Below are 19,717 nucleotides of genomic sequence, written 5' to 3'. Positions count from 1 at the left end.
GACAGATGTGGAAGTGTTTGATAAGAGGCAGCTGTTTGAAGGAAAATATAGTTGGATAAAGGAATTGGACAACAAAATGAGTAATTATTTATGTATAACTTTCATGGTTCATCTGGAGGCGCAAGAAAATTTGTCAGTTAATTTTTATGATTTCTTAGTGGAAAAAAATGCACTTTATCATTGTAAACCTGAATTCTTTATGTTCAACAATTGAATGTTACCTTTCTAAAAAGCATGCACAGATCACACTATTTATTATTTTAATACTGTCAGAGAAAACTATAATTTCATTGTTGTCAATCAACAAGAGATAAAACTTCACTTGTTTCGGTGTTGTTGCTACCGACAATGCAGAATCTTATTGGCCTCATTTATATACCGTATCTTGTGTTGAACACATTTTTTTTCTAATTTGATGAAACCATATTCACAATGTTTTGAGTTGCTTTGTTTTTGAGTTGCTTGTCTGTCATAATTGAAAAGTTGACATCAACAAATTCCAACAGTTGTTTACTCTACGCAATTATTCTAATTGTTTGCATGGGTGAGAATTATAGTATAAAGTGTATTTGTACTGTATTTATAGTTGAGTTTTAAAAAAAAACATAATTTGAAATTATCCTAGATTTGTATATTTTTTTTTTTTTACAGTGTATACAATTTGGGCAAAAGTGTGAGCTGATTATATATATATATATGTATATATATATATATATATATATATATATATATATATATATATATATATATATATATATATATATATATATATATATACACATGTATAGAGGTTATTGTTATCAATTGTAAAGGTCTGTAAATGATCAGTATCTGTTCAAATTTATATTATCGTGTATCACTATTTTATTTATTAGGGAATAATACAAAAACTTGAGCATGACTGCCATTGGTTATTGCTAATAAAAGTAAGTGGCTAGATTTACAACAGTTTTAAAGGATCTACGATCTATTTTCGATCATTACTCAGTTGCCCTTTTTAGTTAACGACTTCTAAGATTCCCACAAAACTTAGAGGTCGGAAGAATCTAGAAAATGTTGCTGTGTGCGGGTTCAAAGTTTGGACTGGGGCATTTATTTTTATTTTTGGCATAAGCATTAATAAAACATGCCAAATTAAAATTTCAAAATAAAGGCACAATACACATTGTTGACATCCATCTCATAGTGGCTGTGACAAAAAAATGATGACACATTAAATATGTGTGTTAATAGTTAAGCATTGAGTTAGTTCCATTTGTTTTACTTTACTCACCTGACACACTGACGTTATGTTGACATTCACCATAGTGTCAATGAACTAAAACAAGGACAAAAGCATGTCATTAAATGTAAATACATGTACATTCTTGTCAATATGTTGATTTGAACTCATGCTCACCACACAATTTTACATTGGAAACAGAAAGTTATTATTCTGTATTAAGGGTGTAATGGTATGATAAATACCGCATCTATGAATGTTATCATTCATCCAGGTCATTGTAATCTCAGGGCATTCAATCGATCGTAACTGGACTGTTTGGTTTTTCTTAGAAGACATTTCGTCGCTCATCCAAGTAGGCTTCATCAGTTCATGCTCATTGACTTACATTGGTCAGATCTCGTCCCAGACTGAAATTGGTCAAATCTAGTCTAGTCTGTGGATCGGCTATTACCATGAATTGATTAACGTGGACCCCGACTTAAACAAGTTGAAAAACGTATTCGGGTGTTACCATTTAGTGGTCAATTGTACGGAATATGTACTGTACTGTGCAATCTACTAATAAAAGTTTCAATCAATCAATCAAAAACCAGTCCGAAATAGTCGGAATCCCCAACATGGGCATTCCATTCTGTTGTAAACAAATGGCACAAATGGTATTCTGGTCACCTTCTGTGAAAAAAAATGTCCTCAAAGGAGTGCCGGCACGTTTCTCCCTGAGGTGCAGGTAGGTGCAGGTGGTCTAAAGAGTTTTCCTGTCTATGCTGTGCCATGTGTCGGCTTAGTGGCTGTTTTGTTTCCCCAGTATATGTATCAGTGAATTCATCATTACACTGGATAGCATACACCAGATTGTTTTTATGGATGTGGGTTGTCTGGTCTTTGGGATGCACTAGTCTCGGTCTCAGGGTGTTGCCTGGTGTGAAGTGTACTGGGATGTTTTGTTGGTTAAAAATTCTTCTGAGTTTCTCAGATAGACCTGATACATATTTTTTTCATCAGTCACATTTTTCCTCCTCATCCACTCCGTTCTTGTTATTTCTGAAACTGGATGCACTTTTCACAAACGACCACCTGTGGTAACCACAGGTTTTGAGGGCTTCTCTCAAATGCCTATGCTCTTTCTCATTGGCCTGTGGGCTTGTAGGAACATTATCAGCTCTGTGTGAGAATGCCCAGTTTGTGTTCCTGTGGGTTATGTTAGTCAAAAAGTAGGTATTGATCTGTATGTGTGGGTTTTCGGTAAACCCCGACATGGAGGACACTGTTTTCTCCAATGTGGACATCACATTTAAAAAAAGGCAACTTACTGTCTTTGACATATTCACGTGTGAACTTGATGTTTTTGTCCAGTGAGTTAATGTGCTCGGTGAAGGCTTGCACTTCTAGGTTTCTGATTTTCACCCATGTGTCATCCACATATCTGTACCAATGACTTGGTGCTAGGGCTGGGCGATATGGACGAAAAAGTATATCTCGATATATTTTTTGGTGAAATTATACATATAAAGATACTCATTTTTGAGCGATATTCAGTGAAATTGAAGTGAATGACTCCTGTACTGTAAACGGTCAGTGGCACTTTTATTAACCCAGTTAGTCAAGATGGGTATTAACAGTGCAGAAAATAAACTGTGTAAGTAGTACAGAAGTACATAACATAAATAAAATAGACTATTATTTCTTTGTAAAATAAATAACATAGCTGTGCAAATACCGTATTTTCCACACTATAAGGCGCACCTAAAAACCTCCAATTTTGTCAAAAGCTGACAGTGCGCCTTATAATCCGGTGCGCCTTGTATATGGACCAATATTGAGCCTCCAACAGGTAAAAGTTTCAATCAATCAATCAATCGCAACTACGGTAAGCAGCCGCCGACTTCATTTTCCCCTGTAGAAGAAGAACAAGCGCGCGGTGCATGCTGGGATATATGACTGTGCGAGTCGTGCCGTTTCATTTCCATTTGTTTATGTAAAGACCCCAAAATGGCTCCTATTAAGAGACACGCTTACGACGCAGAGTTTAAACTTAAGACGATCAGTCACGCAGTAGAACACGGGAATAGAGCAGCAGCGACACTGACTCGATTAATGACGACTTCGACGAGAGGGCATGTTGGATGCCGTATTCGCCCAACTGTTTAATTCGGACACTGAAGAAGAAGAATTTGAGGGATTCGTGGATGAGGAATAACTTCATAAAGTGAGCTTTACATGTTTATTTTGTGTATTGTGTTGTGTGACATTAACGTTTGAGCAACGTTGAGTTATTGATATATTGTTATTGCTCTGCACTATTTCGAGTGTTACTATATTGTGATTGCACTAACGTTTGATTTACCGTAACAGTTTCACTGTTTTTTACGTGTTTATTGAATCAGGGAAAAGTTCCCCTCCACTATGTGATATAAATGTTGCACTACATGTTATACCTTGCTGTTGTTAAAAGATAAACAAAACACCACGTCACTGACTTTACCTCGGGGAAAATAATAAAACAGCTGTTTATTCATTTTGGGAGTGAACAGAGTTGTCAGAACGCTGGTTTGTAATCTATTAATAAAGTTTGACTGACCTATCTGACTGTTTTGTTGACATTCCCTTTAGCGCAGCTCCATCTAATGGATGCATAACGTAACCCCAGCCTATACTGTAGCGTCAATTCTATGCGCCTTATAATGCGGTGCACCTTATAATGCGGTGCGCCTTATAATGCGGTGCGCCTTATATATGAACACAGTTTTAAAATATGCCATTCATTGAAGGTGCGCCTTATAATCCGGTGCGCCTTATAGTGTGGAAAATACGGTAATACAAAAAGTATCAAACTCATATAAAAAAAATACATTTACAGGCAGGCACTTTGTGATTTCCCTTCCTGGTTCGATGACCCGGCCTATCTTGCCTCTGATTGGCCTGTCCCTAACTAATCGTGACTCATCATAGTAAACAACCAACCAATCATGGATGTTCTTATAGTGCAAGCACGTCTTGGAAGGAGGAAGGGGAGGGGTTTAGTAGCCCATGGAGGGGGAGAAAAAGAAACACAACAAATAAGCGGCGTTTGGTCATTTTAACGTGAAATAAATTATATCAATACTACAATATTTTCTCAATCCATATCTTGTTTAAATATATATCGATATATCTTACAAACTCGATATATCGCCCAGCCCTACTTGGTGCTGTTCCCTGAAAAAAGCTCAGAGCTTTCTTTTCCATGTCCTCTATGTAAAGGTTTGCTACTATTGGGGATACAAGTGATCTTATGGCACAACCATGTTTTAGTTGTTAAACGTTCCATGAATTGAAAGTATGTAGTGTTAAGGCAAATTTGTTCTGGGTTTAGTGTGGCTCTATCCTGTTAGGTGTGATTACCTAGTGGATGTTGCCTCACGCCAGTGTTTGTTTGCGGTATTTCGATATCAAAATCATCCCAATAATACTGTGACGTGTGACAGTATAACTTGGTCAGTGTAGTTTTGTGCTGGCACTTTTAAATTGACCTGTCTGGAAGTAAACTACATCCCCCAAAATTCCGTGTGGCGCAAGTGTGCGATGTCCGTGTGAGAGGTTGTAAAGGAAAGAGAAAGGATTGTTTTTTCTGACTTTTCCTGAGGTTTTAATTCAAATCTATCTATAACTTTTTAAGTAATGCTGCTAACAGACAGACAAAAACAAACCCTGGCGAAAACACAACTTCTTTGGTCTGCATACTGCAAGGCAAAGTCGCTGCCTTTGTCTGGAGTGTTAACCCACATTTTTTAAATAACATTTAAACAAATTGTGGTTTTAATGGATTTGTTATCCATGTTTTAAGTATCGAATACCGCAGGCAGCAGCGCGGACCAAAAAAAAAAGTTTGGTGACACCGCACTTGAACACAAGTAATATGAGAAGCTACTAAATAAACCACCACCCGCAAAATATATTTGATGCAGAGGAGGCCAAGCAATAATTTGTGAGGTATTTACATTATTAAATGTTAAATTGTCAGTTAACTTTATTGAGAATTGGCATTTTCCAAAGTGATAAAAGATGTCCACTACAGAAGACACGGTTTCTCTGAAGTTAAAAGTTCACTGGATGTTTATATATTGTTGGTTTAAAGACACTTAACTGAAAGAGGGTATATGTGTGTATATATATATATATATATATATATATACACATTTATGCTGCTTTAACATCTGCTGACTGAAGCCTTGCTTTTGAAGAATCCTCCATCAAGTCTTTTATTGGGCGCCAAACAATCATCCATGCCACACCCACTTCAAGTCCACATTATATATATATATATATATATATATATATATATATATATATATATATATATATATATATATATATATATATATACACATATATGTATATATATATATATATATATATATATATATATATATTTATATATATATATATATACACATACATACATACATACATACATACATAAACTTGTTTATTGTAAATAATATGATTAGAACATTTGAGCATTAAGTTTGTGTTCAATTACAACACGTGTGTTTATTCTAAACATTCTTGCCACTTCATTTTACACAAACATTTTTAAGACTTTTTTTTGGACATATACCACAATAATATCGTACTGTGGGCTTAATACCATGATATCATACCGTGACATTATCATCCCAGTGTTTCCCACACATTTATTTATTTGTGGCGGCCCGCCACGAAAGAATTAAGGCCGCCACAAATAGATTTTTCGGGTTTTTTTTTTTTTTTGGTTTTTTTTTGTCCTGTCCAGCTTCTCAGGCAAATCATATAGTTGATGTAGATGCCCATATCGGCTGTTCAGATTTACTTTACAAAAGAGAAGTGTAGGATCAAGATTTTTGGAGCTCTTTGTTCAGTGGATCAGATGTTTGATGAAGCTTTGTGTCTATCTACCACCACTACTGTTCTGTTTATTTGTTACTGACTATGGCAGGACACCTCTGCCTCTGTTTCACTTTATGTTGCTGGTAAATAATATGGTTGTAGTAGTAGGCTAAAGTTAAATGATTTAGTATGCACTAATTAAAGGGGCAGAGCTTTAAGAGACATTTTAGCTTTTATATTTTTATAAGAACCAAAATTAATACATATATTTCAGTGAATAACTTATTGTTCAAATCTGTATATAAATATGTACATAAAGTGTTGTAATTATATTGTAAAATGGATGGATGGATGGGTGGATGGATGTTTAAAACAAAACTGTTATTAATTAGTAAGTATACATTTTTTGTGACTTTTTAGAGAAAATCATATCATTGTAGTAAATTATGCAAATTAGTCGATGTCATGGTGACCACGCCCATAGGCACGCCCCCGCCGCCACAGGTATCTTGGCAGTTTATGGGAAACACTGCATCCCTATTCTGTGTGCTACCAAAAAGCATCTGCCATGTGATGAATATGCCTTTATAACTATATCTATTATATGTGCAGTGAATCTCTGTTTTGAACGCATCCTTTTGAACATGTATTTATCTGATGAAATGTGAACATGTGCAAGTTACTTCTTAGTGTGCACAGAGCTTATAATATACCTGCATGAATCATTACAAAGCTACTAAAAAAAAATCAATGAGACTTGAACTTACATTATCAAGATCTGGGACGTTGAGGAAGAATTCTGGGTATGAGTAGGATATCCCGACATTGTTCACTGTTGACATGAAAAATAAGAGACAAGTTATTCTTTGCTATAACCTAAAGAGGGCAGCAAAGGGCTACAAAACAAGTAGCACAAGTTTGCTTGGAAATATATTTATTATTTATGTTTTCATGTGTGCATATATTCAAAACCAGCAAAGGTGTAACTGAGCTCATACCTAATACTCCAATTTCCAGTCCTTCAAGTCCATCTGCAATCTTGGCGTAAATATCTGTTGCACTAAAGTCTGCTGCAATGGTTTTTGTCTTCACACCGCATTTGCTTTCTGTAGGAAAAATACAAATATCTATGAATATGCAGTTGTACATGTGAACATCAGAAACACAATAGCAGGAACCCTCAGGAACTTAACTGCTCATTAAGCGAGGATATTTTATTATTTGTCAGGGAGATCACAGGTGCATTTCGAAGAATCTGAATCTTTTTGAAAGCCAATTTATATCAGTAGTTCCATGCAAAACATAAAACATTATTTAGCTATAGATATACTATACATAGTACACAGACAGGAATACATATAAGAATGTATTTCAAAATGTCTCAATATTTTAATTAGGGATCATCCTATCCCGATCTGATTTTGAGTCCCGATCCTTTGACAATGGATTTTAGAACTGAACATGTCTTATAGCAAGTAAGTAACTTTTCTATAAAGCTTATCTTATTACATTTAGAGTTTGCTACTATTGATGTAAATCAAAAACTACTGTAGACTCATATTTAAATCATTTAGGTTTTGCCCTCAAAGCCTTCCTGTATAAAAAAGACTTACACCCTGAGGTTGTAATAAATAACCAAAACCACCAAAACAATGATTTTGTAATAATAAGAACAGGAAAAAGAAAAGTAGATTTAATCACTTTAGGATTTTTTAAATTCTGATACTACACTAGTTATCGATAGTATCGACATCTTAACATTAATCAAATCTAAATTAAATAATTAAAGCTTTAGCTTTTTGTGTCATCCTGCTTGGTGTGTACTGTATGTGTGTAGTATGCTTAGCAATTCATTTTCCTCTATTCCTATAGTGATAGTGGTGCTTGGGAGAAACTTATTTTTTTCCCCACCGTGGTGGTGAGGAATAGTATCTTAGGAGCGGCTTTGCACTGTGGATAGACTACGTTTTAGTTGCAGCTTGCTCTCATAACCAGTGTTCTGGCAAGACATGCACCCTCCTGGAATTCCTGCAAGTCCTTTTGTGTAACAAAGAATATAGAAATTGTGTTTCCCTGAGCGTGCATCCCTTTTGAAGAAATAATATAATGCGAGTACAATATTTAGCAATGTAAACAATGGGACACAGCTGTGGTACAGATCAGCTGAGCTCAGCATCTCAGCAGCCGATTAGGTAAAAAAGGCAAATATCGGCCTCTGGTCTGAGTTCATGATTGGGATATCTCTAATTTTAATGATTATATTCTACTGTAAAATATATTAAAAAAATGAATTTGATCTATTAAAAAATCTAACTGCAAAAACATCCTGAACCTTTGAGTGGTCTCTTGGTTTGAATTGAGCTTCTGAAATCAAAAACAATTTGCAACATATTCTAAAATTACTGATATACATTCAACCTTAACCAAAAAGCACAAATGTTTTTCTGCATTATATTCCCTTCTATAAATAGTCAGTACTGTAATAAATACGTAATCTATGCAATTCATCATTGGCCTTAATTGGAGTGTAGCACCAAGGCTACATTTAAGACTCAGGATAAATTAGTTGCAGTTCTACTTCTGAAGTTAACACTTACTGACCACTTGATGAGGCAGACTTTATTACCTTTGAAACGTTGGGCATGTGTACTTACCAATCGCTTTAGATACTTCATCCAGCTTCTCTTGAGAGCGACTAATCAGCACTATGGCGAAGCCCCTGCGTGCCAGCTATAAAAAGGTACAATGGCAGAATAATTAGCTCAAGTCACAGTTTGGAAATAAAAACACTGCAAGTAGCCCTTGTACCTCTTCAGCATAAGCTTTGCCGATTCCATCCGTCGCTCCTGTCACAACTAAAAGACAAAATAAAAGAACTCAGGTGAATAAAATGACACCGTTTATGCACATTTATTGTCAGATACCTGTCTATAAATGTATTAACATTGTGAATGAAAAACTGTGAAAAGTGAGAAAGCAAAAATGTACATGTCATGGTGCATGTGATCTATCATATTAATGAATCAGATGCGCTACAAAGTATGATCAAATCGACTCTGGTTTGTACGTACCGTATGAGGTGTGTTACGACTAGGGCTGGGCCTCATATATCACGACATAAGTGTTTTGTATCGGTCGATAGATAATTCGATATTTTTTAGGATCTATCGACAAAAAGGACCAAGAAAAAAATTAAATGTAAATATTGTTATTTAAAATGTAACCTTCCTCTGATTATCATCCCCTCAGCTATCAAGGCAGAAAGGAAAGGAAATGACAACACAACCATGTAAAACACTCAATGTAAACACATTTCTCAAATCACAAACACTTAATAACCATTAAAAATTAGGTGCAAAAAAGTAACAAAATATTGCAGTGTGAAAATGTAAACAGAAACCTGGGAAGAACTATTTATCGGGTGAGCGCGGCTAGGGTGGTGTGGTATTACTGATTACAAGCAACTTAGACTGACAACGGTCCGTTTGAAAAAAAAACCCGAATAACTGCCATACTGTCGAGGTGACTTCTCCTGTTTCATCGACAATTTATTCACCCTCTGCAGCACTCATTGTTAGTTTCCCTTCTCACTCCTTGCAAAGAATCAACCGTTAGACAACAAGATGGCGCAGACAAACATGACAGTTGATACTGTTATCTGATTGGCTGTTAGCGTGTCACTCCCACTAATCAGTGATCACTTCTTGCGTTGCTTCATTACCAGAGAGCGAGTGCCTTTGTTCATGAAACCAACCTTGCTTTGCAACTCCACCACAGAAAAAAATATATAGAACATTGATTTCCAGCGTGGAACTGTCATAGGATGCCACCTGTGCAACAAATCCAGTCGTGAAATTTCCTCGCTCCTAAATATTCCAAAGTCAACTGTCGGCTTTATTATAAGAAAATGGAAGAGTTTGAGTACAACAGCAACTCAGCCACAAAGTGGTAGGCCACGTAAACTGACAGAGAGGGGTCAGCGGATGCTGAAGCGCATAGTGCAAAGAGGTCGCAGACTTTCTGCACAGTCAGTTACTACAGAGCTCCAAACTTCATGTGACCTTCCAATTAGCCCACGTACAGTACGCAGAGAGCTTCATGGAATGGGTTTCCTCGGCCGAGCAGCTGCATCTAAGCCATACATCACCAAGGTGTAAAGCACGTCGCCACTGGACTCTAGAGCAGTGGAAACACGTTCCCTGGAGTGATGAATCACGCTTTTCCATTTGGCAATCTGATGGACGAGTCTGGGTTTGGAGGTTGCCAGGAGAACTGTACATTTCGGACTGCATTGTGCCGAGTGTGAAATTTGGTGGAGGAAGAATTATGGTGTGGGGTTGTTTTTCCAGGAGTTGGGCTTAGCCCCTTAGTTCCAGTGAAAGGAACTTTGAATGCTCCAGGATACCAAAACATTTTGGACAATTTCATGCTCCCAACCTTGTGGGAACAGTTTGGAGAGGGCCCCTTCCTCTTCCAACATGACTGTGCACCAGTGCACAAAGCAAGATCCATAAAGACATGGGTGACAGAGTCTGACGTAGATGAACTTGACTGGCCTGCACAGAGTCCTGACCTGAACCCGATAGAACACCTTTGGGATGACTTAGAACGGAAACTGAGAGCCAGGCCTTCTCGACCAACATCCGTGTGTGACCTCACGAATGCGCTTTTGGAAGAATGGTCGAAAATTCCTATAAACACACTCTGCAACCTTGTGGACAGCCTTCCCAGAAGAGTTGAAGCTGTAATAGCTGCAAAAGGTGGACCGACATCATATTGAACCCTACGGGTTAGGAATGGGATGACACTTCAAGTTCATATGTGAGTCAAGGTAGGTGGCCAAATACTTGTGGCAATATAGTGTATATTGATATCGTTTTATTGTCCAGCCCTGGTTATGATGCCATCTACTGTACAGATGTTGAACAATAAGCATCACAGACAGTCCCGCTAAAATGTGTTTGCGAGTGACGGCCAATACGCCAAGTCTGAAAAAATAAATAGTTCATGGGGCGATGCAAATGAAACTGTTTCAGGCCGCCCCATATATTGTAGGAATGCAACGATTTGACGATGATAAAATTTGTCGACATAGTCGTGATGTCATTAATCGTGTTTTTCCGGAGGAACGCGAGTCAGCACCGCCACTCGCATCAACTTCGCGGGTGAAAACATGTGAAAAGTGAGAATATTTCCTCCTATTCTTGCGGAAAACATGGATCTCTTAGTTGCTCATTCTGCAAAGCAGATCTTGTTTTTATGACACTTTATCTCTGATATAGAAGCAATTCAAGCGGGGGAATGTTGGACATATGGAGGATAAGATAGTTTGTAGCTTGTGTGAGACGAAGTTGTGTGAACAATTGATTTAACTATCATTTTAACCAAAGTCCGCCAGCTAAACTTTGTTTAAATTAATTCAAGTACTTTTTAAAGCAGCGTCAATTTGTTACGCAACGAAGAAAGGCACAATAAACGCAGGTAAATACGCCGGTATCGTATGATTAAACATACGATTAGATAGCTAAAATGTTAAAAAATAATCAATGAGACAGATTAATTATATGCACAGTGTCCATTACAGTACTAAAAATGCCAGGAGATAATCAATAATAATATTTCAGTGTGCAACTTTTTAAACACATTCTCACAAAATGCTTGTTTCTTTTTGAGCAAGTTGTTGTTTTGTTTGTTGTTATAGCTTCAATCATAACTGTCCTGTTTTTTTACATTAAAAAAATACACTTTGTTTATTTTGCACTTTTCCTGTCCTTACTTTTAAATGGACAAACGTTTAAGAGTTATTTACATGTTGTAAGAGCCTAATGAACCACATAGTTACAGTATAAATACATATTTATGAACGAATTAGTCATATTAGTTTTATAGGTAGTGGGTAGTGGCCAAGTGGTCTTGGCAACTACTTCAGGGCGTGACGACCCTGCCTGACACGAGTCCCGGGCTCAGCTGGCTCCGGCTGACAGTACCCGGTATGGGCCCCTGTCCAGGGTTACGGATAACGGAGTGGAGCCCCGCAGGCGGTCTGGTGTTCGATACGACACTTTTCCGGCAGCTCCTGCAGCCAAACTGATGCCAAACGTATTGCTATGCTTTCCTTTGGACTACGTTGGTAAGGCCGAGAGGGGGATTCTGACGAATGGGCTACCCAGGATCTCCATACCTCTAGCCCAGGCTTGCGCCAAAAAACTGGAGAGGCTACTTCAGTGCCACTGTCAAAAGTAGCAGAAACAACACGGGAGATAGCAGTTACGAGTTATAAGCTGTTTTCGATTGGCGTAGGATATCAGCGCTACGGGTTATCTCCGTCGGTGGGAGGGACCATTGCGTCCTACTGGTCAGTTACCGCCCACCTTAAGCTGGGCAGCCCCCGGTTAATAAGGTACTGACCCGCCACAGGCCGCCTGCTTCATCGGGTGCTTGGAGCTTAAAGGACTGACTTGACAAGCGGACTGTAAATACTGCACCAGGCAAACAACGAAAACAGAAAAAACTGCCAGTCTTGCGTTTAGCAAGCTGGAACGTCAGGACCATGAGTCCTGGCTTCTCGGAAGATCTATCCACGGTTGACGACAATCGGAAGACGGCCATCATCAACCGCGAGCTCAAGAGGCTCAACATCGATATTGCTGCCCTGCAGGAGACGAGACTCCCCTCAGACGGCTATATCAGAGAAGAAGACTACACCATATTTTGGCAGTGAAGAGAGCCACAGGAACAACGTCTGCATGGCGTCGGACTTGCAGTGAGGAACTCCTTACTCTCCTCAACTGAACCACCAAATAGAGGCACAGAACGCATACTTTCTCTTCGCTTGTCAAGTGCTTCAGGTCCAGTAAACATCCTGAGCATTTATGCTCCTACTCTTTGCAGCTCTGCAGAGGCAAAGGATCAGTTCTACAATCATCTGGACTCTATCATCACTGACATTCCTGCCACTGAGCACCTGTTCTTACTAGGAGACTTCAATGCTCGAGTGGGATCAGACCATGACTCCTGGCCCAAATGCATAGGACACTTTGGCATAGGCAAACTAAACGAGAATGGACAGAGACTACTAGAACTTTGTTCTTACCACCACCTTTGTATTACCAACACATTCTTCTCGACAAAGCCACATCACAGGGTTTCCTGGAGGCATCCCAGATCAAAAAGTTGGCATCAACTAGATCTAATCATCACGAGAAAATCGTCAATGAACTGCGTTCAAATCACCCGCAGCTATCACAGCGCTGACTGTGACACGGACCATTCACTGATTGGCAGCAGGGTGCGTCTTCAGCCCAGACGGATTCACCGTACAAAGCAGAAAGGTCGCCCACGCCTAGATACTGCCAAAATGCATGCCCCCAACCTACGTGAATGCTTCGCAGAGTCCATCGAAAATGCACTCCAGGACTGTCCTGCTGGTAATGCTGATGAACGATGGAACTACATCCGCGATGCTGTTCACAGCACAGCCATGGCCATCTATGGTAAGAGAGAAAAGAAGAACCCAGACTGGTTTGTCGCTGGGCTTGCAGAGATGGAGCCCATCATCGAAGCCAAGAGAACAGCCCTAATGAGTTATAAGAACGATCCATCTGCAAAGACACTTGATGCTCTCAGGAAGACAACAAATAATGCCAAATGCATTGCAAGGAAATGTGCTAACAGCTACTGGCTCGGCCTCTGCGAGAGTATCCAACTGGCTGCAGATAACGGTGGTATGAAGAGAGCTTTCGGACCAACCACCAAGAAGGTAGTGCCACTGAAATCCTCCACTGGAGAAGTCATCACAGACCGTGGGCTCCAGATGGAAAGATGGGTCGAGCACTATCAGGAACTCTACTCCCGGGATATTGCAGTCAATGACATTACAATCAAAAGCATCGAGAACCTACCTGTCATGTATGATCTCGACAAGCTCCCAACCTTAGCGGAGCTCAAGAAGGCAGTCAACTCCCTTACCTGTGGCAAAGCTCCGGGGAACGATGGCATTCCCACTGAGATCATCAAGAACAGTAAGGACACTGTTCTTCTAGACCATCTTCATGAGCTTCTATGTCAATGCTGGGATGAAGGAACAATTCCTCAGGATATGCGTGACTCAAACATCATCGCACTGTACAAAAATAAAGGAGATTGCAGCGACTGCAACAATTACCGTGGAATATCCCTCCTAAGCACTGTCGGGAAGACCTTCGCTAGAGTGTTACTCAACAGACTGCAATTGCTCGCGGCTCGTGTATATCCAGAATCGCAATGTGGATTCAGGTCGGGGAGATCGACCATCGACATATTTTCTATCAGACAATTACAAGAGAAATGCCGTGAGCAGAGACAACCATTGTATATCGCCTTCATCGACCTTACAAAGGCCTTCAATTTAGTTAGCAGGAAGGCTCTCTTCAAGCTTTTGCACAAGATAGGCTGCCCACCAAAGCTGCTAAAGCTGATAACATCATTCCATGAAGATATGCAAGGAACTATCCAGTATGACGGCTCCGCATCAGCCCCATTCCCAATTGAGAATGGAGTGAAGCAAGGATGCGTGCTTGCTCCTACGCTCTTCGGAATCTTCTTCTCGTTGCTATTGTCAGAAGCATTCAAATCATCTGACGATGGTGTTTACCTTCACACAAGGAGCGACGGGAAACTGTTCAACCTCGCACGTCTCCGGGCAAAGACTAGTGTGCGTAAAGTCCTCATCAGAGAGATGCTCTTCGCAGATGATGCTGCTCTGGCCTCACCATCAGAGGAAGCACTACAGAGGCTGATTAACAGCTTTTCTGATGCATGCAAAGACTTTGGCTTAATTATAAGCCTCAAGAAGACAAACATTATGGGACAAGATATGCGCAACATTCCAAGGATCTCCATTGGAAACCACACCCTGCAAGTTGTTGAGAACTTCACCTATCTTGGCTCAACCATATCCAGCAATCTCTCTCTCGATGCCGAGATCAACATCCGCAACGGCAAAGCATCTACAACGATGGCTAGACTCTCCAAGCTTGCTTGGGAGAACAGACTGCTAACCATCAACACGAAAAATAAGATCTATCAAGCCTGTGTTCTTAGCACTCTACTTTATGGCAGTGAGTCATGGACCTCGTATGCACGCCAAGAGCGCCGTTTGAACTCCTTCCATCTTCGGTGCCTAAGGCGGATTCTGGGAATTAAATGGCAGGATCGCATCCCGAATAAGGATATCCTCGAGAAAACCGGAATGAAGACAATCTTCGCTCTCCTTACACAACGACGTCTGAGATGGCTTGGCCATGTAAGTCGAATGGATGACACTCGCATTCCAAAAGACATCCTGTACGGAGAACTGGCCTCTGGAACAAGGGCTGTGGGAAGACCTGTCCTTCGATTTAAAGATGTGTGTAAGCGTGATATGAAGGCCAGTGACATCAACCCATTAAACTGGGAAGCTTCTTCAGCTGAACGTGGGAAATGGAGGAAGTTAGTGGAGGAGGGCGTACATCAGAGTGACTTAAGAAGAGTAAGACAATGGGAGGAGAAGCGTGAACGTAGAAAGCGAACAGTCACACCCCCACTGAATCAACCAACAATACAATATGTGTGCAGGAACTGCAACAAAGCATGTCTGTCAAGAATTGGCTTATATAGTCACAACAGGCGTTGCACAGGAATTGACATTTGAGCGCAAAACTCTATTGTCTCTCGAGACAAACAGATGCCAAGAGTCATATTTGATGTTAGTATGCACATGCCTAAAAATATCTCAAGCTAGATAGGCTCCAGCGCCCCCCGCGACCCCGAAGGGAAATGGATGGATGGATGGATGACTTTAAAAATTGATGGCTAATTTAGAGCCACTGATTATGAGTACGCTTTATAATCCGACTTGTCGACTAATCGTTAAGACAGTAAATGAATGCATGGGAAATACTGAACTGTCTTTTTAATGGGCCCCTTATGTCCTTCAATTTAAAAAAGTCAGACAAAAATGAATTGTTCGAGCTGTCTGCGTGCCATTTCACGTTCATATTTATAATGTGAACACATACTATGATTATATGGTACAAAAAGATGAAACACAAAATAAAAATGACAGCATTTAAAGACAGGCGGTATTCGTAAAGAAAAAACGAAATGCCAGGGAAAGGAGTAGACTAAACTAGTAGACTATGATTAGAAGAGCGCAGAGCTAAAATTAGCGATTGAACAAGAGGAAAATGCAAACGAGTCTTTCGACTCTGTGACCCTGCTCATTAAAAACATTTTAATAATGAGCAATAGTAATCATGTGTTGCCTGTGTCGTCAATTCTACCTGCAAAGGTTCCAACAATAAGTGAGCTCGGACACAAATAGCAAAACGACCTCTCGGGGGCGCTAGAGAGCTGTTCAGCACATAACAAAGCACTGACGTGAGGCCACAATATTGCAGACAATAGAATAGTTCCTTTTTTAAAGACCACAATTTGCATTATAGATTGGCAATTTAGATTATGACATGTAAAGAAACCCTTAGACCTAGCGTGAATATTTTTATTCACATGTACATTTCCCACTCCCAAGCCGTGTCAAACATCATTTCAAGTCTAGATGTTGCCGCAGACAAAATACGGCATTGTGTTATTCATGCAGCATCGCCTTTTAATCGTCACGTAGCCTCGGCTCTACCCAATCTCCCCGCCTGTGTGGTCTTTGAGAGTACAGATGGTGCTGAGGTGCCAAGCATCCTCCTGGGCTGCAGCACGACCAAACATAAGCGAGCGAGGGGGGGAGCGTGAGAGAGAGAAAATGACAAACATCAACACGGGGGATCCTAGGGGCAGCTAAAAATAGCACAGAGGAGAGGAGTGGGAGAGAGTCTGCAGGCACAACGAGGAGGGAAACATCAGATGGGTTATTTTAAGGTGTTCTGAGAATGAACTGTTCTGTGCAGCGATAAGAAGGGGGCGGGGGACATTTTCCAGCTGAATGCATGTTCCCTCTCCACTCAAATAAAACATGTCTTTTTTGGAGAGGACATCTTGCCCAAATTAACTAAAGGTTATGCTGGCAAATATTTCAGATTACTAACAAAAGAAAGGTGGGAATGACATTTTATTTTAGAAACATGTGCATCTAAAAAAAGGATATTGTGGATTTTACATCACCACACATGCTGTCGAAGCAACATCACCACAAAGTATTGCAAAATAAAATAATTGGTCTTAGCTGCAAAGGGAATTGTAAATACTAAGAATGTGGCGATCAGTATTGACCAAAAAAAAGTATTTGGTCGCCATTGCAGTTTAATGCCAATCATAAACACCGACACCCTACGGCTCACACTATTTTAAGTCCCCCGGCTGACAAGCGGCTAGCAGCTAATTATATGTCTCCATACGCAGTGTGAAGAAATACTATTCAACTCCATTACTGCAAATAAACAGTTTTTCTCGGTGTCTTAAGTACCATTATCACTGCAGAACGAGGCTAAACGTGTTATACATCAAACAAGCATCTAACCACTAAGATAGCTTTCAACGACACAAGAATTAAGTGCTCAGTAAACTTTAAGAAGTCTTGATGGAACAGCAGAAAGTAAAAGTTAAAGTTAAAGTACCAATGATTGTCACACACACACACGAGGTGGTGAAATTTGTCCTCTGCATTTGACCCATCCCCTTGTTCACCCCCTGGGAGGTGAGGGGAGCAGTGGGCAGCAGCGGAGGCCGCGCCCGGGAATCATTTTTGGTGATTCCAATTCCAAACCTTTGATGCTGAGTGCCAAGCAGGGAGGTAATGTGTCCCATTTTTATAGTCTTTGGTATGACTCGGCCGGGGTTTGAACTCACAAACTTCCGATCTCAGGGCGGACACTCTAACCACTAGGCATCTGAGTAGGTAAGCAAGTATTATCAGGAAATGAACGAATAGATTGATAGGAGTCTAAAGCAGGGCTATTTAACTACATAACGAAGAGGGCCGCAGTTTCATGAGCCCAAGGGCTCAGGGGCCGGACATCGAAAAGTGGATGTTTCGTCAGAAAATGCCTCCGCAGGTTATAGTCCTTTGAGACTGCGTTTACTTAATTACAAAGTAAACATCGGCTTTCACACTGCACTGTCAATAAATTCATTATTCTGCCCTTGCTACTCGTTTCCAGCGTGTGCAGATAGTTAACAGCATGAAGTTTTGTCGTGGATTGATGTTCCTTCTTTTGAATTATTTTCCTTCCTTGGTTTTATTTCTTTATACGTTTTCCTTCATTTAGGCTTGTAAGACTGAAAATAAAAACATAAATAAACATGAATAAGTATAACATCTATAGTGTATTTTACATGAATAATGTCCATTGTATATTGTACATACATAAAAGAAAGTGTTACTACATTCACACATCAAACTACAGATGTTTACGCTCATAGAAACTAAACAACATCCACATCAAACATTGCACTCAATGCATGTGTCTTATCACAATTAAACCTAAAATGTAGCTGTATCACCCTCGAATGGTCAAATTTAGCGATCAACAAGCTTGGATCGCCAAAGTTGCTTTCAGACAAAACAAACACGACCACGTATACAAAAGACGTCACAAAGTCAGCAATTTCAATACAAAACAAACAAAGTATATTTATGCACAATATCTACTTACAAAGATTTTACCAAGTTTTGTCGTGAAGCTTACACATGTGGATTTTCTTGTCTACAACACCGAACACTTGATTGATTGATTGATTGATTGAAACTTGTATTAGTAGATTGCACAGTGCAGTACATATTCCGTACAATTGACCACTAAATGGTAACACCCAAATAAGTTTTTCAACTTGTTTAAGTCGGGGTCCACTCGGAATATAATATTGATTCATGATACAGATATATACTATCATCATAATACAGTCATCACACAAGATAATCATCAGAGTATATACACTGAATTATTTACATTATTTACAATCCGGGGTGTGGGATGTGGAGGAGTGGGGGGGTTAGGTTAGTTAGCATCATCAGAGAAATGGACATCGGAACAGTGTAGGACTGACTTGGTAGGATATGTACAGCACGTAGTGGACATATAGAGAGAGATCAGAAAGCATAAGAATGAGTATCTACATTTGATTATGTACAATCCGGGGAGGTAAGATGTGGAAGGGAGGGTGTTAGTTTAGGGTTGAAGAAGGTCCGACAGGAAACAATGACTCGAGCACTTGCTCGGGGCATAAATATTCATACTTTGTTTTCGAGTCGTTGTTAAAAGTCTAATTTTCGCAATTTATTTAGATTTTTTTTTAGGGTTGAATAAGTAGTCTTCTTGCTTTAAAGTGACACATATGCCTCGCTGTTGCCCTCTGTGGGGTGGCAGGAGTACTGCATAAATGAGCAACCTTAGTTGGAATGGTTTCATAAAGCCTATTTGGGTGATGTTCTGCGGGTCAAATTAAAAGCTTTGGCGGGCCGGATGTGGCCCATGGGCCACGATTTCAATAGGGTTGGTCAAGAGAGAGAATAATTTAACAACTGCTGGTGGCTGAGTAGTCCTGAGTTCAATCCCGGGCTCGGGATCTTTCTGTGTGGAGTTTGCACGTTCTCCCCGTGACTGCGTGGGTTCTCTCCGGGTACTCCGGCTTCCTCCCACCTCCAAAGACATGCACCTGGGGATACGTTGAGTGGCAACA

The 19,717-nt window shown here is 39.9% G+C and overlaps 1 protein-coding gene across 1 annotated transcript in view; it reads right to left on the bottom strand.

Moving 5' to 3' along the window:
• The window catches only part of hsd17b12b (hydroxysteroid (17-beta) dehydrogenase 12b), a 54,309-nt gene that overhangs the window by 17,745 nt on the left and 16,847 nt on the right, over positions 1-19,717 (bottom strand). Inside the window, exons 2-6 of the mRNA XM_062069313.1 lie at positions 8,879-8,925; positions 8,725-8,800; positions 7,069-7,176; positions 6,838-6,902; positions 1,274-1,318 (exon numbers count right to left, since the gene is read on the bottom strand). Coding sequence (XP_061925297.1) covers positions 1,274-1,318; positions 6,838-6,902; positions 7,069-7,176; positions 8,725-8,800; positions 8,879-8,925 — 341 coding nt within the window. The remainder of the gene's footprint in view (positions 1-1,273; positions 1,319-6,837; positions 6,903-7,068; positions 7,177-8,724; positions 8,801-8,878; positions 8,926-19,717) is intronic.

This window comes from Entelurus aequoreus, linkage group LG02 (assembly GCF_033978785.1).
Source record: "Entelurus aequoreus isolate RoL-2023_Sb linkage group LG02, RoL_Eaeq_v1.1, whole genome shotgun sequence".
NCBI classification, from domain to species: Eukaryota; Metazoa; Chordata; class Actinopteri; order Syngnathiformes; family Syngnathidae; genus Entelurus; species Entelurus aequoreus.
This window is presented reverse-complemented; position numbering and strand designations above follow the sequence as displayed.